The 24,828-nt window shown below is 33.2% G+C and overlaps 1 protein-coding gene across 1 annotated transcript in view; it reads right to left on the bottom strand.

Annotated features, from left to right (window-relative positions):
• Positions 1-24,828, bottom strand: part of Pot1 (protection of telomeres 1) — a 102,721-nt gene that overhangs the window by 62,984 nt on the left and 14,909 nt on the right. The window contains exons 4-6 of the mRNA XM_078040292.1: positions 24,674-24,759; positions 11,448-11,555; positions 9,407-9,454 (exon numbers count right to left, since the gene is read on the bottom strand). Coding sequence (XP_077896418.1) covers positions 9,407-9,454; positions 11,448-11,555; positions 24,674-24,759 — 242 coding nt within the window. The remainder of the gene's footprint in view (positions 1-9,406; positions 9,455-11,447; positions 11,556-24,673; positions 24,760-24,828) is intronic.

The following is a 24,828-nucleotide window of genomic DNA, read 5'->3' as shown; positions in this document are numbered from 1 at the left end:
CTCACTGAGTTACTTAGGGCCTCACCATTGCTGAGGCTGGCTTTAAAACTCCCAATTCTCCTGCCTCAAGTCTCGAGAGCCACTGGGATTACAAGCATGAGTCACTGCGCCTTTTTTTTTTTTTCTTTTCTTTTTTTAAGATAGGATCTCACCAAGTAGTTTAAGGACATGCTAAGTTGCTCAGGCTGGCCTCAACGTTGGGATCATCCTGCTTCAGCCTCCCAAAACGCTGGGATTATGGATGTGTACCACTGCACTTTAATACATATTAAGAGAATATGTATTTGGAAAGACAGCAAATAAACTTACATAATAATTCCCAATAAAACTTACCTGAAAAATCTGTCTCCATTGCAGACAATAAAATATGACATTCCATAAGAAATGATTATAGTGGAGACACCCAAATCAATGTTATTTCAAGAGACAAACGTATGTTGGGAGGGATGTGGTGTGGTTAGGAAAGAAGAATGATAAGCAAAGGTTTTCTGAAGGGGATAACTAATGTAAATGTGGAAGGACAACAAAGAGAGAACAACATAAGAGATTGGCTATAACATTACATAATTAGAGATTCGAAAATAGTTTGACAAAATTGATGCAAACGCTATTTCTAATATTGATAATAATAAACATATAATATTTACAGCAAGCTACCAACTTCTAGGCTGATAATAGGATATAGTACTTGTTATGGCAATGCCTTTGGGCACATTATTCAATAAATAACTGCAAAAAACTACATCATCACTTTCCAACAGATCCTTTTGTGAGAATAAAAATATTCCACAACATTGTGGTTGCTAAGAAATTTAAATATGACTAGTGCAAATTAGAGTAGTCTGAGGAAGTCCCTTTGAGAGGTTGAAATGTTCCTAAGCAGCAGAGTGTGTGTTTAGAAAATCCCTTTGAAAAGATATTTACAGGAAGGAGTCAATTAAGCAAAGAACAGAAGTTGAGAATGAGCTAAGTAATCCAAAGTACATGTATGAAGACATGAATTGGGTGTCAACCTACTTTATATACAAACAGAGATATGAAAAATTGTGATATATGTATATATATATATATATATATATATATATAAGAATTATAATGCAAAAAAAAACCAAGTGCATGTATAAAGACATGAATTGGCGTGAACATACGTTATACAAAGATATGAAAAACTGTGCTCTATATGTGTAATAAGAATTGTAATACATTCCGCTGTAGAGTATTTAAAAAAAATAAAATAAATTAAAAAAAAGTAAAAAAGAAAAAGAGAGTTCTAAATAGAGAAAACAAATTTGATATGTTTGACAATCACTGTCAAACATATGGCTGAATTATACAAGGTTGAATAGGAATATAGGAGTTAGTTTATATGCTGAGCCTTTAGCTCATAGAACTGGGCCAAATGTTTTTAAATCCTGAAGACAATATAAGATGAAATAATTGTTTGGTGTTACTTGAAAAGGGTAATCCTACCACTACTGTAAAACAATATACTCTATTTCCTAAATTCTAAAAGATTACTGGTTCAATGATACATTAGACATTAAATAATACATTCTGAGGAAAATTGCAAAATCTTCTTAGGAAAATAGTAAAAACCTCACCAACAATAACTGGATGCTTTGCTAATATAACTGCAAAGTCCAATACTCAGTTTAAAAATGTGAAAATGAGCACTAGACTCAGGAAAATAAAGTTCAATAAATCTGTACTTGATTTATTTAAGAGGCCTGAGCTTTTTGGAAAACTATTTTAGAGATGTTCCTCTTATTTCCTTTTTATTTGCAGGCTCAAAGATGTACCAAATAATTAAAGTTGACTAATCTATAACAATTTTAGGAAATACAAATGCCAGGGCTACTTCACATTCTAAAAAGCACATCTACCCTCCTATTGTTAGTTTCCCAAAAAAACGAATTTTAATTATATTACTATTGATATGGCTCAGTTGGTAGAGTGCTTGCCTACCATGCACAAGGCCCTGGGGTCAATCCCCGTCTCGCGCACGTGCACGCACACACAGACACACAAAAAAGAAAACAAAAAATTTCAAAACCTGTGTCTCATATTTTAATTTTTTAAGGAAAAAAGTCTCTATTCTCTATTTGCCTGAAGCTTTATTATTCTCTGTTAACTGAAGGTTTAAAAATATAGGCATATCATGAATTTTAAATTAAATTTTAACAATATACTACCTTTCCAGTTTCACTCAGCCATAAATAGCCTACCTATTAAAATGGGAACCTTTCCCCGCGGGCGGGCCCTGTGAACCCAAGCCGACCGCCGCCCACAAGCGGCAGCGAGTTTAGGAGCAGGAGCAACCTGCCTGGGTCCCGTGAGCTGGCTCTGTGAATCCCAGCCGGCGCAGGCCACACGCTGCATTGTTCTTGGGAACCATTGCTGCCTACCTGGAACCCCGCGGGTGGGCCCTGTGAACCCAAGCCGACCGCCGCCCACACGCTGCAGCGAGTTTAGGAGCAGGAGCGGCCTGCCTGGGTCCTCGCAGCCCCGCTTTGTGAACCGCCCCCACGTAACATCGAACTTGGGAGCAGTTGTTGGCTGTCTGCCTGTCCCCCCACCTCCCCCAGGCTGGCTTGGTGAACCTCAACCAGCCGCTGCTCACACGGCGCAGTGAACTTGGGAGCCGGCGCTGCCTGCTTGGGCCCCCGCAGACCAGCTCTGTGAACCGCCGCTGGCTACCGCCAAGCGGCCGCTGCCTACACCCTTGCAGTGAGTGGGGGAGCAGGCACTACCTGCCCGGCTCCGAGGGCTCGACTCTGTGAACCTCCTCTGGCGGTTTGGAGCTGCAGACGACCACCCTCCACCTGCCAACCCAGTGCTGCAAATGACCCCTGACCAGCTTTGCAAAAGGCCCCGCCCACACAGCGAACAGCAGGAATGGAGACCCGCCCAATCCGGGAGGAAGTACTGCTGCACAGTGATTGACTCCCGCCTACTGAGAGGAGAAACTTGGCCCGGTGGGCATAGCTCCACCCACTGGAAGAGCAGTTAATCGAACTCTAGGACTGCATTTATAAAATTTTTTTTTTCTGCTGTCTTTTTAAATGTTTTTTAATCCATCTTATTTTATTTTATTCTATTTTTTAAATCTCATTTTCCATTTCTACTATTATTATTTTTCTTTAAATCCCTTTTAATCTTCTATTTTTTTCTATCCTTCTTTTCTCCTGTCTTTACATCTCTTTTTAATTTTCTTATTCCCCCTTCCTTGAATTCTACCTGCTTACTCTTATTCTCTTTAGTGACTTCTACCCATCCCTTCTAATACCTTTCCTCCCAAGCTTCAAATATATTTATAGGAGTAAACAGTAACTCAGCAGTCAAACAGAACAAGAAACAATATGAACAGCATGAAAAAGCAAGGAAGAAAAGGAGTGCAAACAATGCAGGGCAGCCTAAATATTCAGGAGGATATAGAACCACCAGAAAAATGGTCATATAAAGAACTCATGGAACACCTGAGACAGATGGAAAGGAACCTTAAAGAGGATACAAGACAGCAAATTCAAGCAGCGAAAGAACACATTGAGAATGTATTACACAAACAGATAAAGGAAGAAGTTAAGCATCTTTATCAGGAGATAGAGACTATAAAAAAGAATCAAACCATAATCTTAGAAATGAAGGAAACTATAAACCAAATTAAAAACTCAAATGAGAGTATCATTAATAGAGTGGAGCAAGTAGAAGCTAGAACATCAGATAATGAAGACAAAATATATCATCTGGAAAAGAGGCTAGCCATCTCAGATAGGCTGGTTAAAAATCATGAGAGAAGCATACAAGAGATATGTGATAATATAAAAAAAACAAATTTAAGAGTCATTGGGATAGAGGAAGGGATAGAGATTCAAACAAGGGGAATGAGTAATCTACTAGATGAAATAATCACAGAAAACTTTCCAGAATTAAAAAAGGAAACAGATATACAAATTGTAGATGCATACAGGACACCGAACATACAAAATCACAGCAGACCAACGCCAAGACACATTGTTATGAAGATATCCAATATACAGAACAAAGAGAAAATATTAAAAGCTACAAGAGAAAAGAGAAAGATTACATTCAGGGGTAAACCAATAAGGTTAACAACGGACTTCTCAACTCAGACGCTGAAAGCGAGAAGATCCTGGAATAACGTATTTCAAACACTGAAAGACAATCGATGCCAACCAAGAATTCTGTACCCAGCAAAATTAAGCTTCAGATACGACAACGAAATAAAAATCTTTCACGATAAACAAAAACTAAAAGAATTTGCAGCCAGAAAACCAGCGTTGCAAAGCATCTTGAGCAAAACACTTCACGAGGAAGAAACGGAAAACAATAACCAAAGCCAACAGTGGGAAGTACCTCACTAAAGACAGACGGAGGGGGGAAAACTAATCATGGTGAAACAAACGCAATTAAAAAAAAAAAACGAGATAAATAATCAAATATGGCTGTAAGTACAAACCATATATCAATAGTAACTCTAAACATTAATGGTTTAAACACTCCAATAAAGCGACATAGGCTGGTAACATGGATCAAAAAAACAAATCCAACAATATGCTGTCTCCAGGAGACTCACCTGACTGGAAAAGACATACACAGGCTGAAGGTGAAAGGTTGGGAAAAAAATATACCACGCACACGCTCCTCGCAAGCAAGCAGGGTGGCCATCCTCATATCGGATAAAATCGACTTCAAGACTAAGTTAATCCAAAGGGATAAGGAAGGACATTATATACTGTTAAAAGGAACCATTAAACAACAAGACATAACAATTATCAATATTTATGCACCAAATAATGGCGCTTCGAAGTTTATAAAACAAATTCTCCTCAAGTTCAAGAATCAAATAGACCACAACACAATAATTATGGGTGACTTCAACACACCTCTCTCACCATTGGGCAGATCCTCCAAGCAAAAGTTGAATAAAGAAACTATAGACCTCAATACCACAATCAATAACCTAGACTTAACTGACATATATAGAATATACCAACCATCATCGAATGGATATACTTTTTTCTCAGCAGCACATGGATCCTTCTCAAAAATAGACCATATATTATGCCATAGGGCAACTCTCAATAAATATAAAGGGGTAGAGATTATACCATGCATTTTATCTGATCATAATGGATTGAAACTGGAAATTAATGATAAAAGAAGGAAGGGAAAATCCAATATCACATGGAAAATGAACAATATGTTACTGAATGATCAAAGGGTTACAGAAGACATAAAGGAGGAAATCAAAAAATTCTTAGAGATAAATGAAAATGCAGACACAACCCATCGGAATCTATGGGACACAATGAAAGCAGTTTTAAGAGGGAAATTCATCGCCTGGAGGTCATTCCTCAAAAAAAGGAAAAACCAACAAATAAATGAGCTCACACTTCATCTCAAAGCCCTAGAAAAGGAAGAGCAAAACAATAGCAAATGCAGCAGAAAGCAAGAAATAATTAAAATCAGAGCGGAAATCAATGAAATTGAAACAAAAGAAACTATCAAAAAAATTAACAAAACTAAAAGTTGGTTCTTTGAAAAAATAAACAAGATTGACAAACCTTTAGCCATGCTAACGAAGAGAAGAAGAGAGAGAACTCAAATTACTAACATAAGGGATGAAAAAGGCAATATCACAACAGACGCCATAGAAATACAGAAGACAATCAGAAACTATTTTGAAAACCTATATTCCAATAAAATAGAAGATAGTGAAGACATCAATAAATTTCTTAAGACATATGATTTGCCCAGACTGAGTCAGGAGGACACACACGATTTGAACAGACCAATATCAATGGATGAAATTGAAGAAGTAATCAAAAGACTACCAACCAAGAAAAGCCCAGGACCGGATGGGTATACAGCAGAGTTTTACAAAACCTTTAAAGAAGAATTAATACCAATACTTTTCAAGTTATTCCAGGAAACAGAAAAAGAGGGAGTCCTTCCAAATTCATTCTATGAGGCCAACATCACATTGATTCCGAAACCAGACAAAGACACATCAAAGAAAGAAAACTACAGACCAATATCTCTGATGAACCTAGATGCAAAAATCCTCAATAAAATTCTGGCGAATCGGATACAAAGACACATCAAAAAAATTGTGCACCATGATAAAGTAGGATTCATCCCTGGGATGCAGGGATGGTTCAATATACGGAAATCAATAAATGTAATTCACCATATCAATAGACTTAAAGATAAGAACCATATGATCATCTCGATAGACGCAGAAAAAGCATTCGACAAAGTACAGCATCCCTTTATGTTCAAAACATTAGAAAAACTAGGGATAACAGGAACTTACCTTGATATTGTAAAAGCTATTTACACTAAGCCCCAGGCTAGCATCATTCTGAATGGAGAAAAATTGAAGGCATTCCCCTTAAAATCAGGAACAAGACACGGATGCCCTCTATCACCACTTTTATTCAATATAGTTCTCGAAACACTGGCCAGAGCAATTAGACAAACGAAAGAAATTAAAGGCATAAAAATTGGAAAGGAAGAACTTAAATTATCACTATTTGCAGATGACATGATTCTATACCTAGAAGACCCAAAATGGTCTACAAAAAAACTACTAGAACTAATAAATGAATTCAGCAAAGTGGCAGGATATAAAATCAACACGCACAAATCAAAGGCTTTTCTGTATATCAGCAACAAAACCTCTGAAATGGAAATAAGGAAAACCACTCCATTCACAATATCCTCAAAAAAAATAAAATACTTGGGAATCAACCTAACAAAAGAGGTGAAAGATTTATACAATGAAAACTACAGATCCCTAAAAAGAGAAGTAGAAGAAGATCTTAGAAGATGGAAAGATATACCCTGTTCATGGATAGGCAGAACTAACATCATCAAAATGGCGATATTACCAAAAGTCCTCTATAGGTTTAATGCAATGCCAATCAAAATTCCAATGGCATTGCTTGTAGAAATAGATAAAGCAATCATGAAATTCATATGGAAAAATAAAAGACCCAGAATAGCAAAAGCAATTCTAAGCAGGAAGTGTGAATCAGGTGGTATAGCAATACCAGATTTCAAACTATACTACAGAGCAATAGTAACAAAAACAGCATGGTACTGGTACCAAAACAGGCGGGTAGACCAATGGTACAGAATAGAGGATACAGAGACTAATCCACAAAGTTACAACTATCTTATATTCGATAAAGGGGCTAAAAGCATGCAATGGAGGAAAGATAGCATTTTCAACAAATGGTGTTGGGAAAACTGGAAATCCATATGCAACAAAATGAAACTGAATCCCCTCCTCTCACCATGCACAAAAATTAGCTCAAAATGGATCAAGGACCTTTATATCAAATCAGAGACTCTGCGTATGATAGAAGAAAAAGTTGGCTACGATCTACATATTGTGGGATCAGGCTCCAAATTCCTTAACAGGACACCCATAGCACAAGAGTTAATAGCAAGAATCAACAAATGGGACTTACTTAAACTAAAAAGTTTTTTCACAGCAAGAGAAACAATAAGAGAAGTAAATCGGGAGCCTACATCATGGGAACAAATTTTTACCCCCCACACTTCAGATAGAGCCTTAATATCCAGAGTTTACAAAGAACTCAAAAAATTAGACAATAAGACAAGAAATAACCCAATCAACAAATGGGCCAAGGACCTGAACAGACACTTCTCAGAAGAGGACATACAATCAATCAACAGATACATGAAAAAATGCTCACCATCTCTAGCAGTCAGAGAAATGCAAATCAAAACTACCCTAAGATACCATCTCACTCCAGTAAGATTGGCAGCCATTATAAAGTCAAATAATAACAAGTGCTGGCGAGGATGTGGGGAAAAGGGTACTCTTATACATTGCTGGTGGGACTGCAAATTGGTTCGGCCAATTTGGAAAGCAGTATGGAGATTCCTGGGAAAGCTAGGAATGGAACCACCATTTGACCCAGTTATTGCCCTTCTTGGTCTATTCCCTGAAGACCTTAAAAGAGCGTACTACAGGGATACTGCCACATCGATGTTCATAGCAGCACAATTCACAATAGCTAGACTGTGGAACCAACCCAGATGCCCTTCAATGGATGAATGGATTAAAAAAATGTGGCATTTATACACTATGGAGTATTACGCAGCACTAAAAAATGACAAAATCATGGAATTTGCAGGGAAATGGATGGCATTAGAGCAGATTATGCTCAGTGAAGCTAGCCAATCCCTAAAAAACAAATACCAAATGTCTTCTTTGATATAATGAGAGCAACTAAGAATAGAGTAGGGAGGAAGAGCAGGAAGAAAAGATTGACATTAAACAGAGGCACGAGATGGGAGGGAAAGAGAGAGAAAAGTGGAATTGCATGGAAATGGAAAGAGACCCTCATTGTTATAAAAAACTACATAAAAGAGGTTGTGAGGGGAATTGGAAGAAAAATAAGGAGAGAAATGAATTACAGTAGATGGGATAGAAAGAGAAGATGGGGGGGAGGGGGATAGTAGAGGATAGGAGAGGTAGCAGAATACATCAGTCACGAGTATGGCATTATGTAAAAATGTGAATGTGTAACCTATGTGATTCTGCAATCTGTATTTGGGGTAAAAATGGGAGTTCATAACTCACTTGAAACTATTGTTCGAAGTATGATATGTCAAGAGCTTTGTAATGTTGTGAACAACCAATAAAAAAAAAATAAAAAAATAAAAAAAAATAAAATAATCTTTACTAAAAAAAAAAATAAATAAAATTTACTGCTTTATGTAATCCTCTCCCTTTGAGTAAGGGCGGCTGGACCTAGTAACTTGTTTCCAAGCAATAAAATTCTGGAAAACTGAAAAAAAAAAAAAAAAAAAAGGGAACCTTCCTACCGCTATAACAAAATTTTATAAGGGTGAAAATATGGTATAAAAAGAAAAAGCAAAATGTATCACAAATACAAAGAAATTCTTTACTTAAAATTATATAATTTATCAAATAATAATTCAGCACATAATAATCTGTTCATACATAACTTGATGAAAAACAAAAAATGATTCTTCCTATAATTAAAATTATCAAAAATCTCATTGTCTTCATATAGTAAAAATCTTTTTAAATTAAATTTTCTTGTGTATGTATACCTTATACAAAGTATCAGCAGATATCCAGATAATAAAATAAGCAGATATTAATTACTAAGTAAATGTGTTAGCAAATAGAATGCTATTAGATATAAAAAAGGGACTTCATTTTCTGATAGTATTTCAAAATCAAGACAGTAAGGTAGACTAATTCAAAATCAAAATATAAAGTAGATGGTCTAAAAAGCAGATATAAATATGTGTGTGTGTCTCTGTGCATGTCTATGTGGATGTAGTAGGTATTATGTATTCTAAAATATCATCTTACCAAAGACATTGGTTCTGTAGAAAAATCTCTCACAGATTTGACATAAACCTGAAAAAAGAGAGAGGGTTTAATTGTATGCAAACTATCTGTAGTGTCATCACAGACATTAAACTGTGGTAAAACTAATACTTAACAGTATAATATTCAAACTCACTAAAATGACAAGAAGTTATAGATTATATATTAAGAATAAAATGTGCTGGGTAAGGTGGCTCATGCCTTATATACCCAGCAGCACAGGAGGCTAAGGCAGTGAGATCACAAGTTCAAAAACATCCTTAGCAACTTAGTGAGGCTTTAAGCAACTTAACAAGGCCCTGTCTCAAAATTTAAAAAAAATTTTAAAGCCTGGGAATGTGGCTCAGTAGCTAAGCACCCCTGGGTTCAGTCCCTGGTACTACAAAAAGAAAAGAGTAAAATGTATTAAATTTTCATTAAAACACTCAAATTTGAAGTATATCAGTATTTAGTCCTCAGGAAAAAAATATAAAAGAGCATACAATTCTCAGTTCAAAGGAAGTGGAAAATCAGAATTAGTGTTCAAAACTTCTGCACAGAACCCTGGACTTTACAGAAAAACAAAATAAAATAAAGGAAATGTAGTAGAGATCACTTTACCTATAAATCTAACCCATATTCAACCTAATTTATTTATTATAATATCAAATAAGGCCACCCATAGCCCTTGATTTGCCTTTGTACACACTAGGAGAAAACAATCAAACAGTTGTATGACTTGGTCAACATATGATTTTGATCAAAGAAGTAGTTTTCCAGCATGCGAAGGAGAAAGGAGGTCAAGAGTAAGAAGTCACTGTCACAAAGACTAACCCAGGAGAAAATGTTTTAACTAATTAATTTAAAATGAAATCAGGTCAACTATCAGAAGTACCTAATGGGATAATTACAAAGAAGAGGATGAGGTCTTGAATGTCTATGAAGTTTTCTAAGTTTCATTTTAAATGCAATAATATGTTGACCAGGATATTTAAGTCAACAAGTCAACAATGGACTGCATATATGACAGTGGTCATATAACACAGCCTTGTGACATAGCAGCCATTTGAGCTTGTGAAAAGTACATTCTAGGACGTTTATACAACCATAAAATCACCTAATGATGCATTTCTCAGAACCTACGACCATCATTAAGAAATGCATGACTGTATTCATACAAGACCTTCCTTTTTCAGAGTCATTCTAAACATTTTGATTTTTTTTAAATTTGAAATAGTTAATTGTTGAAGCTCAGAAAATGACATTCCAAAATATACAACTTTGGACCTCAAGCTGAGAGGCTATTTCAAAATCAAACTGTAAAGTAGACTAATTCAAAATCAAAATATAAAGTAGATCGACTAAAAAGTAGATATAAATATGCGTGTATCTGTGCATGTACATGTGGATGTAGTAGGTGTTATGTATTCTAAAATAACTAAAATATCATCTTACCAAAGATATTTGGTAAGAAACAGCAAATGCTTGGAAGAGTTTTCTCTGAAGTTAGTTTCCTTATTTACTCAAAGACTAGACCTCCCAAAAAAGAACATAATTACCTTCAGATCTTGTTATTATAATTTCATTAGCCATGTAAGATTAAACTCAAATCATAGAGGAAGAGATTAAAAATCAAATATTACATTAAGAACCCAAAATATATTTGTATTAATTCACTGTCTCCTCTCCATTCTCCCTCCATAAAAATCCTTTTATACTCCCCTAAAATTGCAGATAGCTCTCCTCCCTCCCTCTCTCCTATAGAGGTTTTTAAGTCTCAAACAGCTTACATGTCTTATTTTGTATGGCTCCTGTAAATACACTCACATTAATAAATTTGTACATTTTTTTCCTCCTATTAATCTATTTGTTTCAGCAGATTCAATCACTGAAACTTCAGAACTGAAATTTGAGCTTTCTATACCACTAAAACAATTCAGTCAAACTAAATTTATCTGATTTCCAAAAATAACATCTCATCCCATTACTTCAGCTCAGTGAAGCTACAATATATATGGTTAGAAAACAAAAGTTGCATACTTACATAAACAATTGATTTGAAGTTTTCAAATGCTTTCAAAAATATGCAACATTTAGTATCTCTGCTTGTAGATGCTGACAAAACAATAAAGCTAGCCAATGCAATGGTGTCCTATATATGAAAAAAAAGTTTGTTATTTAACTATGAAATATCGATAACCCAGAATGTTATACAAATCATTATTTAAAAACAGGAATTACTTCTATAAAATGGAAAACTGCTTAACCTAAATTGATTTCATGCTTATTGAATATATGTTTTAGACTAATACCTCCTTTGACCCTGAACTTCTACAACCATAGAAAAGAATAATGTCCCACTTCATGGCCCAGGAAAACACTAACATAATCACATAGAAGATTTTTTTTTAGTGGGACTTAAAAATCATTGTTTATCTCAGCTTATATAAATAAGCTGTATAATTAAACACAAGATAACAAATGGGTTAGCACTATTAAGAATAAAATTTCAGAACTGAGAGACTACATTGAAAAAAGCATGTCTTTAGTGTAAAAACTCTATATTACAAATTACATATGTATATAAATCCAGAACATGATATAAAACTAGGAAATTTCCAGTTATACCTAAGAAGAGATATATTAAACTTATGTTTATAACAGTAAGAAAAAGCCATTCTCCATTTGTTCGTGTCATTCTCCACTTATTTGTATCTGAATATTTTCAGATACTGAAACATAAACTGAGTTCTGTCTTGTCCATTGTACATATTTTGTTTTCTTATTCTTCTAATTTTAATAACAAATCTTAAGATGTATAAAAATTCTTGGACTTTAGGTCATCTTCCATCAATAGTTTTAATCTCCATCAAATGAAAGTCTACATAACTAAATTTTGCTTTATATATACAAGGGCATGGTATCAGCCCCCAGAATTTTCTATTCAGTTTCATAAACTAGGTTCTAAGCCCCTGGAAGACAAAGGGTTATGTTTTTATTTGCTTTGTGTTTACAACTGACCTCAGACCAATAAATTCTCATTTAAAAGAAAACTTAAGATTTTGGTTAAAGATTCAAAGTTGTTTATTCAAATAAGCATGATTTTCTCTCTCTCTCTCTCTCTCTCTCTCTCTCTCTCTCTCTCTCTCTCTCTCTCTCTCTCTCTCCCTCCCTCCCTCTCTCTCCCTCTCTCTCTCTCTCTCTCTCTCTCACACACACACACACCAGTATCTTATGTTATTCTTTATTTAACTTAAAAACATTTTCAAAAATAAACACTATGAGGAAAAAAAATCCACCGAAAAGCAAAAGATAAGGCACAGATGGACATTTTTGTCTCAAATGTTCAGCATAAAACTTTATAAATGTCTTTCATAATACAGAAAATATTTTATGAATAAATGACTAAAAGCTGTGAGCTAGAATTCATTAAAAATTTCTCAATTTATGTCAATATTAGCTACACATGATTCAGTAAGAAGTTATAATTCTTCCCTGAGCATATACTTGTCAACATGGAAATCATCAAACTTTTTTTAAAAAGTAAAGTTTGTTATAAGCACAGATTTATATTTGAATATGTACAGAAGCATGCACACACACACACACATAAATTGCTTTGAAGGCCCTCATCTCATCTGAGCCTACTTCCATTTATTTTCATCCAATAAATATTTCCTTCAATATTTTCATTCATTCTCTTATAAATCTAACACTTTTCCACATTTATTCTTTGCTTATTCTAAGCTCCCATGAATAATAAATATTTCCCCATTTGTGTATATTTAACTTTATCTGTTCTTCAAAGTCTGGGTTATAAATGCTTCTTCCTGATAAGGACTATCTTAAATTACACCTTTCCTAGAAGGGGAAAAAAAAAATCTTCTTCTGATTTCTCCCAAAGAGCATTTAATCATTCTTTGTACTCTGTTACTTCCAAACTTTAAACTTAATACCTCTAGTGCCATGTTAAAGCCCATTAAGCTTTTTTAAAAAAATACCTTTTATTTATTTATTTATATTTGGTTTTATGTGGTGCTGAGGATCGAACCCAGGGCCTCACACGTGCCAGGCAAATGCTCTACCACTGAGCCACAACCCCGCCCAACCCATTAAGCTCTATAAAACTAAAAATAATGTCTTATCCACCTGTACATTCCATGAGTCACTGACAGGTTTCTATTCACAGTAGTCAACAAAGATATTATATGAATTAACAGTGGTAAAAATTGAATTACAGATCAAACAAAGGAGAAAAAAAATGGCTCTTCAGATCTAGTTTCCATGAATTCATATATTTTTATATTTATTCAAATACATAGAAAATAAGAAAGATGAATATTTAATATGAAATATTAGTTTTTATATTTAGTAGATTTAATTGAAAATGAGATTTAATGTGTAGTGCTCTAACTTCTAAACTTCTGAGAGGTCCATACTGAGGCCATTCAAAAAAGAAGAGGAATTACTTAGTTTGGTGCCAAGAGGACATTCTGATACACAAAAGCAGTTATCTCAATCTGCTGAAAAAGTGTTAGGAGACCAGCTTGAGAAGAATACCATGTTACTAAATGTGACAAGGCTTACTGATGCCTGTGCACAAGCTATTAAAAGTAAATAATATACAATCAGTGTAACTGAAAACTAGAGAAGTCATTTCCTTTTCATGACTGCTCCATTCTTCACTGTGCATTAGATAGATTGATTCCATGTCACTGAACAATTTCTGTTTGGTTTGTTTACTGCAAACCAGTCTCGGGAAAAAAAAAAAGAATGTAAACAGTATACATGTTCTTATAGAAATGGTCTTCAAACATTAAGAATCAACAGGAAAAAAAAAAGAGCCTACATACTGTGTGAGTCTATATAACATCATGAAAAATGTAAAACTATGAAAACAATAAAGATAAAATGATCAGTAGCCTGGGATTAGGAGAAGGCAAGGATGCCTAGGCAGAGTACAGAAGATTTTTCAGCAGTGAAAATCCTCTGTACATACTATAAATGGTAAATATATGTGAATATATATTTGCCCAAACCCAGAAGAATGTATACTACTAAAAGTGAACCCTCATGAAAACTACAGACCAGGTGATGATATATGAAAGTAGGTTCATCAATTTTAATGACTATCTCACTGTAGAGGGGGATGCTGATAGTGGAGGAAAGCCTGCATGTGTGTAGGGAAGGTGTAAAAAGAAAATCTCTGTAATTTTCTCCTAATTTTGCTGTGAACTTAAAACTACTTTTAAAAAAAGTCCTTTAAAAAATCTATCAGACAACTCATTTGTACATTAACAAATAGGTCTTAATATGTTCATGAAACTTAATGAAGAAAGCAATCAGTGGTGAAATAAGCAAATTAATAGATAAACAATAAAAAGGTAAACTGTAATAACTGGTGCTGGAGAGAGGAGCCTTATTTTTTATTATGGCAGCCTGCTATTTTTGTAACATGATGATTGAGTTGAACACAAAGTACTGTAGAAACTGATCTCCTCTTCTTCCTGAATGAGTGAACTGATGATTCAATATTGAAATCAGTATCATTGGGCATACTTGAATGAACAGTGTTTGGCAACTGCCTCTGTTTGAAATGATGCTGTGTTTTGGTTGTATTCTGAAATTTTTTGGAGCACTACTTGGCATCTCCTTTCTTCCATGGAGTGCTCACCATTCAAACATGACAGATTTGGTAAAACACTAGTTAGGTTGAGTCTTGCTTGCCTCCACTTGGTCACCGTTGTATGAATCCAATGGTTGTTTTGTTTTGCTTTTTTCCTGTTTTTTTTTTTTTAACAGTTTTCAGCTGATGTTCATGAAGAGTGTAAGTATTTAGAATTGTGCCACCAATAAAAGGAAATCCTAAAGAAGTACACTTCTTTACAGAGCTGTGTCATACCATCCTTTGGACCCTTTGCTGGAAAAGTAGAAATCAAGTCTCAAATAATTGCCTTTTTAATTGTATCCTCTAGTATTATAGATGTAGGACAGTACAGTATCATACTCTGTGAATGTAAAACCTCTTGTACTTGCCTTATGGTATGCAGTAGTGACCGTGCTTTAACAGAGCTATTTTTAATAATGTTACTCCAGAATGTTTTCTTTTCAGGTGATGACTGAGAAGCTAATAAGAAAAAAATGGTGCCAGGTATCACAACACTACCAGAACTTTGCAGTTTTCTCCAGTTTTGTTTTCCTTTTGTTTTTATACCTCCCCCACCTTTAATGGAGTGTGCTGGATGTCTCTATAATTATGTTGATATGACTGAAGAACCTGGATAAGCTGTTGTTGCTGCAACTGATATATAACATACTGCTATTAAATATATATAATAATATATATATATAATACATATTATAAATGAATTTGAAACAGCATTTGTTTTAAAATAAAAGATAAGAAAAAAAAAGAAAAATACATATTATATATATAAAATATTGAATTTTTGGAAACTTTAGCTATACTGTCTACTTTGGAAAAAGTATCCCAATTTACTGTGTTGAGTTGGCATTGTTCATAAATTAACACCCATATTGGTCTAGAAAAGTTAAACTTAATATTTTTTCCATTTATACAAGGGTAACACATCTATCAAATATGCAAGGTTTTATCTACATGTTTGATTGCAGAAACTAAAAGTATTTTATAAATAATGAAAAAATAAATTGTAAGACTAGAGAGTTAATTTGCTGATTTTAATAGATAATAAATTAAAAATTCTCAAGCTGTTAAATTTCATGAGCAGATAAAGGGCACAGAATATGTAAAATAACTGATAGTCTAACAAGAAAAATACATATCTGATTTTAATAAGCATCAAGTAATTTTTCTGACCTTGCAGATCTTATGAGGTTATCTTATTATTTTAAACAATGTTAATACAGGGTTCAGCAAGAAACCAGGGACCTGATGGTATTAACAGTATAGTGATTAGACAGAAAATGTTTCACTAACATAAAAAAGTATATTTTTTGAGAATTACCAGCTATTGTATTGTGTAATTCACCACAGACAATTATGTAATATTAACCTTAAAACCCCAAATCCTACAATGGTCTACAATTACTATATGATCCCGTAACCACCTCCCTCACCAGTCATATACTAGTTGACTCAATCTGATATTCTGCCTTCTAGTATTCTTTAAACATTCCACATGCTCACTCAGGACCTCTGCATATATTCTCATACTGAGTCACTCTCCAAGTACCCTGTGCTCATTTTTCTATAACTCTTCTCAATTTGTTACTTAATGTTCTTACTATGAATCACAGATGTATGAAATGATTGTAATAGTTGGCTAACTCCACTTTTCTCCACTCCACATCATGTTCCATGAATGAAAGGCCCATGACTATCTTATTCACTAATTATCTACAACATCTATCATAAAACATAAAAAAATTCATGTATTTGAACAACTACATAAATAACCAAAGATATGAATACTCGCAAACTCAGACACACACATTGTACAGCTTCATAAATCTTACATAAATTGTACAAAACTTACTTCATAGAATCTTAGGATTTTGCATTTTAGAATTGATAAGAACCTCAAAGATCATCAAACACCTTCATCTTTTAGATAAGAAAACAAGGGCCAGAAAGCCTATTAAGAATGGCCTAAAGTCACTTATAGATAATTAGTTATAGACTAAGACAGGAACCCAGATCTCTAGACCTCCAAGACAGACACTATTCTACCTCCAGTTTTCAAAACAAGGATAGAAAATCTATCTATACATAAATATCCATAATTGACAGTTTTGTAATAAAATATTTTTTAAAACTTAACACTTCGGAAAAGTCTACCCATATCAAATATTAAAACTTACTTTAAAAAATGAAAGCTAAAACAAGGAGTTTCAATTATACGACATGTATATTTCTGTAAACTGTATCTTTAATTTAGCAAAGCAAGGATTAAAATCTTGTTAAAATTAGTTTTAGAGTTTTAGGAATTGAGTTTTAATCAAATATGGAATTAGCCTTATAAAAACAAACAACTGACAAGGCAGACATAAGAACAAAATTAGAAGAGTTAATTTCTTTGTGCAAAAAGTTCTAACTTTGCATTGCAATTTTCTTTAATGATGATACTACAGTCTCTAAACTAACCATGCCCAGATGATCAGCACTCATGAACTGTAAGTCCAGAAAGAATTTAAACTGTGACCTAAGTTTATCATATTTAAAGAGGGAGAAAACACTAACTTACAATCTTTAACATTATGTTATCTCAGAAATATTAATTAGCTGTCATAATACTATTATATTTTCATAAACACCTATATAAAATTTATTTTAAAAGCAAAAAACATTTTTCATGTGTCAGGGAAAATACATTCAATACTTAATATAGTGTTTATCACATAGACACATAAGTACATGTTCTAAAAAAATCACTGTAATTTTTATATAATGCTTTTTAAATAAAAAATAAATGTAAGCTGCTTAAAGAGAATAAAAATGAAAACATATTAGAAATAAAACAGAAGATTCCAATATTACTTTGCATTTATTTTTGAAATGCTTCTATGGGATACCTAAGTAAAACTAAGTGAAAATAAATCAACTTTCAAAACATGGGTAGCATTTGTTCCACTTCCAGACCCTGTAATCCCTTTTCCCTTCCCTCCTCCCTTCCTCTATTCCCCATCCTCTATTCTACTGGTCTTCCTTCTATTTTTTTCTAGTTGCAGTTGTTTTAAATTAGTGCTTTACAGATATACATAAAAAGTTAAATTCACCATATTCATATATGCACACAGCATAATTTGGTTAATTTTATTCCGCTGTTCCTCTCTTTTTCTGACCCTCATCCATCCTCCTCAATTACCTTTCCTCTGCTCCACTGATATTGCTTCTATTTTCATGGGATTTCCCCCCCCCCTTTATTTCCCTTATTTTTGTCTACCTTCCACATACAAGAGAAAACATTTGACCCTTGACATTCTGGGTCTTGCTTATTTCATTTAGCATGATATTCTCAAGTTTCATCTATTTACCAGCAAATGACATAATTTCATTTTTCTTTAAGACTGAGTAAAACTCCATTGTATAGATAAACATTTTCTTTATCCATTCATCTGCTGATGGGTATCTGGGTTAGTTCCATAACTTGGCTATGGTTAGTTTCCCTGCTATAAACAATGATGTGCCTGTTATCACCACAGTATGCTGATTTTAGTTCTTTTGAATAAACACTGAGAAGTGGGGTAACTGGATTATATAGTGGTTCCTAGTTTTTTGAGGAATATCCATACTGCTTTCCAGAGTAGTTGGACTAATTTGTGGTCCCATCAACAATATAGAAGTATATCTTCTTTCCCCCCACATCTTTGACAAGACTTATTATTGTTTATATTCTTGATATAACTGCCCATCTGACTGAAATGAGATGAAATCCCAGTATAATTTTAATTTGCACTTCTCTGATTATTCGGGATGTTGAACATTTTTCATAAGTTTGTTGGCTACCTATATTTCTTCTGTTTGTTCAGTTCTTTTGCCCATTTATTTATTTATTTTTGATGTTAAGTGTTTTGAGTTCTTTATATATTCTGGTTACTAATTTCCTGTTAGAGGACCATCTCACAAAAATCTTCGTCCATTTCATAGGTTTTTCTCTTCATGCTTTTCTTTCTTTTGCTGTGCAGAAGCTTTTTAATTTGTTGAAATCCCACTTATTGACTCTTGATTTTATTTCTTAAGCATTAGGGGACTTGTTAAGAAAGTTGGTACTTGCAGGGATAATGTTGAAGTGTTGAGCATGTGTTTTCTTGTAGCAGTTACAAAATTTCTAGTGTAATTTCTAGGACTCTGACCCATTTTGAGTTGATTTTTGAACAGGGTGAAAGATAGAGATCCAGTTCCATTTTTCTACATACAAGGCATCCAATTTTGTTAGCACTATTTGTCAAAAAGGCTACCTTTTTTTCCAAAGGTTTTTGGCTCCTCCATTGAGTACTAGATGGCTGTATCTATGTGGATTTGTTTTTGTTTTTTTGGTGTTTTGTTTTGTTTTTAAGTCTCATTGGTCTTCATGTCTGTTTTGATGCCAATATCATGTTGTTTTGGTTACTATAATCTGAGATCTGGTATGATGATGTGGTGATGCCTCTGGCATCGTTCCTCCTGCTCAGTATTGCTTTGGTCATTCTGGTTGTCTTATTTTTCCACAAATTATTCATGAAATACACAGGGAAGGGGGACACTGACAAATTCATTCTGAAAAATTCAGACTAACATCATTGATGAATATAGTTGAAAAAATTCATAATAAAATATTGACAAACCACATTTTAAAACACATGAGGAAGACAGTACAACATAATGGAGTGGGTTTCATTCCAGGGATGCATTGTTGGTTCAACATACAAAAATCAATAAATATAATCTATCACAGAGTCAAAAACAAAAATCATCTCAATATAATCTGAAAAAGTATTGGACAAATGCAGCACCCATTCATGTTAAAAATGTTAGAGAAACTAAGGATAAAAGAAACTTTCTCCCACACTGTAAAGGCTACATATAATAAATACAAAGTCTACATATATTTAACAGAGAAAAATTGAAAGCATTTCCTCTAAAATCAGGAACAAGACAAGGATGTCCACTCTCACCACTCCTATTCAAGACAGTTCTTCAAACTATCAGAACAATCAGACAAGAAAAGAAAAGGAATACAAATACAAAAAGAAGCCAAATTATGTTTGCTAATGACATGATCCTTCCTTTAAAAGACCCAAAAAACTCAATCAGAAGACTTCTAGAGCACAGTATCAAGATACAAGATAAACATAAGTAAATCAATCATTTTCCTATACTCCAATAATAAATCTACTGAGAAAGAATGAATGAAAATTATCTCATTCACAATAACCTAAAAAAAAAAAGCCTGAGGAATAAATTTAACTAAGGTGATTAAAGACTTCTACAATGAAAAATATAGAATATTGAAGAAAGAAACTAAAGAAATCCTAGAAGACGTAAAGGATATTCTTGTATAGGAAGAATTAATATTGTAAAAATGGCCATACTACCAAAAGCATTATACAGATTCAATGCAATCTCTACCCCATCCAAATCCAATGACATTCTTCACCTACTCACATTCTAACTTATTCATATTCTCTCTCCCTGTCTTTCTAATTCCATCATTTCTGAATACCTTTCTTCAACAAACGACATCTCAAGTCTTCTTACATGCTGAATTTTTTTTTTTTTTTTTGGTAGTGCTGGGGATTGAACAGAGTTTTGTGCATGAGAGGCAAGCACTCTACCAACTGAACTGTGTCCTCAGCCCACACTGAATTCTTAATAACTCAAAACAGTCATCTCAAATATTAAATTAATTAAACTGATAAAAATCCACACCTCAAAGGTAACAATAATAATAGTAATGACAACAGGGACTGACTGGAGCTACCCATAACCAAAGTGCCTCATCATGAAAGACAGTTTTATAGTAACTTGCTTAGAGCTATTAATTCTTAGCCTAAATGGCTTGAGTAGGAATAACTATGTATGGGCATGTTTTTTTTTTTCTATTTAATTTTCTAGTCCCCTTCCCTGATAAAAGACTGCTATATAACACTTCTTATTTAGTAGATTTGTCTCTAGAACTTCTCTATCACACCAAGTACATTAAAACTTTATCTCAATGAGAATCTTTAAACCTGTATCTAAAATTAGTTTTCATCCTGGAAGAAATGATCTGATGACCTATCCATGAGTTTTAAGACATAAACTGTACAACACCTACCTGACTACCTCAATCCCAAGGAAAGATTTTAAGAAATCACAGGTTTAATAAGAGATTTGCACAAGGAAAAATATTACTATTACTGATTCTCCTTTTGCTGCCTCTTTAAAAGAGCTTTGGCAAAAATAGATTAAAACTTCACTTTAGCAATATATCCACAACAATTTTTTACATGGAAAACGAACAAAACAAAACAAAACCCAAAGTTTTTTTGAAACGGATCTTTAATCTAGACTTCAAAGTCGGGTTTTACAAAAACAGCACCACTTCACAAGTTAAACTTGGTTAAACTTAGAGATGTGCTGTTTAGAGATGTGTTGTTCAATACAGTATCAATCAGCTATATGTAACATTTAAACTAAATAAAATTTAAAACATTATTCCTCAGCCATACTAGCCACATTTCAAGTGCTCATTAGCCACATTTAAGTAGTAGTTACCATATCAACAATGTGGATGTAGAACATCTATCATTGCAATAGTTGAGATGATGCTGGTCTAGGAAACTTAGTCACTTAGATTCTCATTTTCAATTACCTATCTATATTGTCTAAGTATTGTATAGCAGGTTTGCATTATTAGGCAAAATATAAACAACGTAAAACTTGCCACTTCTATTCTTAAGGATTCAACTCAGTAGAATTAATTAAAAACACGAAGTTGTGCAACCATCACCTCTATTTCCAAAACTTTTCAAGATAGCAAACACAAACTTTTCAACTGTCAAGCAGTAATTCCCCATTTTAACCTTCTTTCAGGTCCTGGTGATCTCTACTTTTCCTTAATTTCCCTAAAGTCTCTATGAATATGCACTTTCTACTTATTAACTAGAATCAAACAATAGTTGTCATTTTTTATCTGGCTTATTTCACCTACTTTAATGTTTTCAATGTTCAAACTCACTGTAGTGTATATCAGAAGTTCATTCATCTTTATGGCTAATATTCTACTATATGTACATACACACTTTGCTTATCCATTCATCTGTTGATGGACATGTGAACGGTTTCCACCATTGCTGACTGAGGTAAATAATGCTACAATAAAAACCTACAGGTGAGTTTCTTTACCTGTTTTTATTCTTTTGTTTATACACCTAGATCTAAGATTGCTGGTCATACACTAATTCTGTTTAGCTTTTTGAGAAAATACCAACCAATTTTCTACTGTGGCTGTACCATATTACATTCCTAAAGCAAAGTATATAAAAGTTCCAATTTCTTCAGATTTTTATGAAACATTAGAACTTCTGTGACTTTTTTATTATAACCATCCTAGTGGGTGTGAAATGGTATTTCACTTTGGTTTTAATTTTTCTTATTCTAAAAACCAACAATAGTATTCATATTTTTCACGCAGTTCTTGGTCATTTGTAGATCATCTCTAGAATTTCTTTATATATTCTAGACAGCAAATCCTCATTAGATATTTCTCCCATTCTAGAAACTGCTCTTTTTCTTCTGTGATAATATTCTTTAATACATAACATCTTAAACTTCTGATGAAAAGAAATTTATTTCTTCTTTTGTTTCTTATGCATTTGTTGTCACATTTCAGTATCCACTGCCAAATCTAAGTTCATTAAGGTTCATTCCTGTATCTTCTATTTATTCACAAGACTTCAATCTACCTTGAATTAAGTTTTGTGTATGATGTACAGTAAGAATCTACTTCTTACACATGGATATGATCAACCCCCACACAAGTTAGTTGTTTATATACACCTGCAATGTGTTTGTCTTTTCAACAAATAATGTGTGGGGGTTGTTTTGTATGGGGGTTGATCATATCCTACTAGTTTCTTACATTTGAAAATGCAACTGCCTCATCATTTGTTAAAAAGACAAAAGGTCACTATGTATAAAGATAGTTTTACTTCTTCCTTACTCATTTGGATGTTAAATGTCTTGAATCTCTTTTTTTGTCCTAATTGTTTTGTTCATTGACTGGACCTGATATTCTTCTCAAAAATTAACTATTGATAGAAATCTGGATTTCTTTCTTTTCTTTGCACTTACGGATTGAACCCAGGGCCTCAAACAATACCCACTGTTTCTTGATTAACTTTTAGTGCACTTGTCTTTATGCCAGTATCAGTGTGTTTTGATTAGTATAATGTTTTTAAATTAGGAAGCATGAGTTCTAATATTTCATTCTTCTTTTTCAAGATTGTTTTGGTTATGTGGTCACTGAAGTGCCTTAAAATTCTCTAAAAACTTGGGGACTGACTGTTTTTTTTTTTGTTATTTTAATTTCTACCAAAAAAAAAATTGGAACTATGATACATACAAATGTTCTTAAATCTACAGATCATTTGGGTAGTACAGGCAACTTAACATATTAACTCTTCTGACCCAAGAACAAGGAAGGTTATTTTCTTTCATTAGGTTTTTTAAAACTTCTGTTAGCAATAACTTTTTAATTTTCTGTGTACTACTCTTTCTTTTGTTAAATTTATTACTAGGTATTTTATTCTTTTACGTGCTAGTATAAATAGAATTGCTTTCATCATTTCATTTTCAGATAATTCATTGCAGGTATATATAAACACTTAACTTTTGTGGGGGGGGTTAATCATATCCCTCAAAACTAGCAAATTAATTTATTAGTTCTAATAGCTTTCTTTTGAAGTATTTGGAATTTTCTATATATCTGATCAGTCATTTGTAAATAATGATTGTTTTATTTTTCCCTTTCCATTATGAAAGGTTTATATTTCTTCCTCTTAACTAATTGATCTAGTTAGAACATCTAGTACAATGTTGAGTATCGGGGCATACTTCTCTTGTTCCTAATCAGAGAGAAGGCTTTCAGTCTCTCATTATTATATTAGGAGTGGGTTTTTCAAAAAATGCCCTCTATTATTTTGAGGAAGATCCATTTTATTCTCTAATTTTGTATATTTTTATGATCAAATGTGTTAGGGTTTCTCACATTATCTAGTAATCTTTTCCCCATATTAACAGATATTATCATGTCTTTGTTTTTTCCCCCTTTCTTCTACTAATAAATCTGGTGTAAGACAGTAACTTATTTTCTTATACTAAATGAGCTTTGCCTTCCTGGGATAAATCCTACTAGTTCACAGGGTCTAATCCTTTTCATATGTTGTTGGATTAGGTTGGCTACTATTTCGATCAGGATTTTGAAGGCATGTAGTTTTTAAATAACTCTAAGAAAATACTATAAACACAGAACTAAAGCTCATATTAATCTTTAATAATACTTATTTTAATTAAAGGAGCAATGTATTTAAATTTAGACATGCTATTCAATACTAAAAATTAAAATGAACTAAGAAATAATTCCTCTTTATGCCAATGATTAGTTTTACTCATCTCTTAGTACTGTTACATTTCAAAAATGTCACTTTTATAGGTCTTATTCTTTTATTAAATGCCTGAAAATAAATAATAAATTTCAAAAAGACTGTAAGATGAATAACATCATTAGTAACTCTATTTCTAAAACAATAAATATAAAAATATTTTACCCCTTCATAGAAAACTTTTGCACAGTCCTTTGCTAATTTTCCAAAAATTAATACATTGATGGTGTTGACCCCTGAATTTTCTTTTTCTATTGAGAAAAACATAACACATACACATAGAAAAACACTTATTAGAAATAGCAGTTTTATAAATAAAA

The sequence above is a fragment of the Ictidomys tridecemlineatus genome, chromosome 2 (assembly GCF_052094955.1).
Source record: "Ictidomys tridecemlineatus isolate mIctTri1 chromosome 2, mIctTri1.hap1, whole genome shotgun sequence".
Classification (NCBI taxonomy): Eukaryota; Metazoa; Chordata; class Mammalia; order Rodentia; family Sciuridae; genus Ictidomys; species Ictidomys tridecemlineatus.
This window is presented reverse-complemented; position numbering and strand designations above follow the sequence as displayed.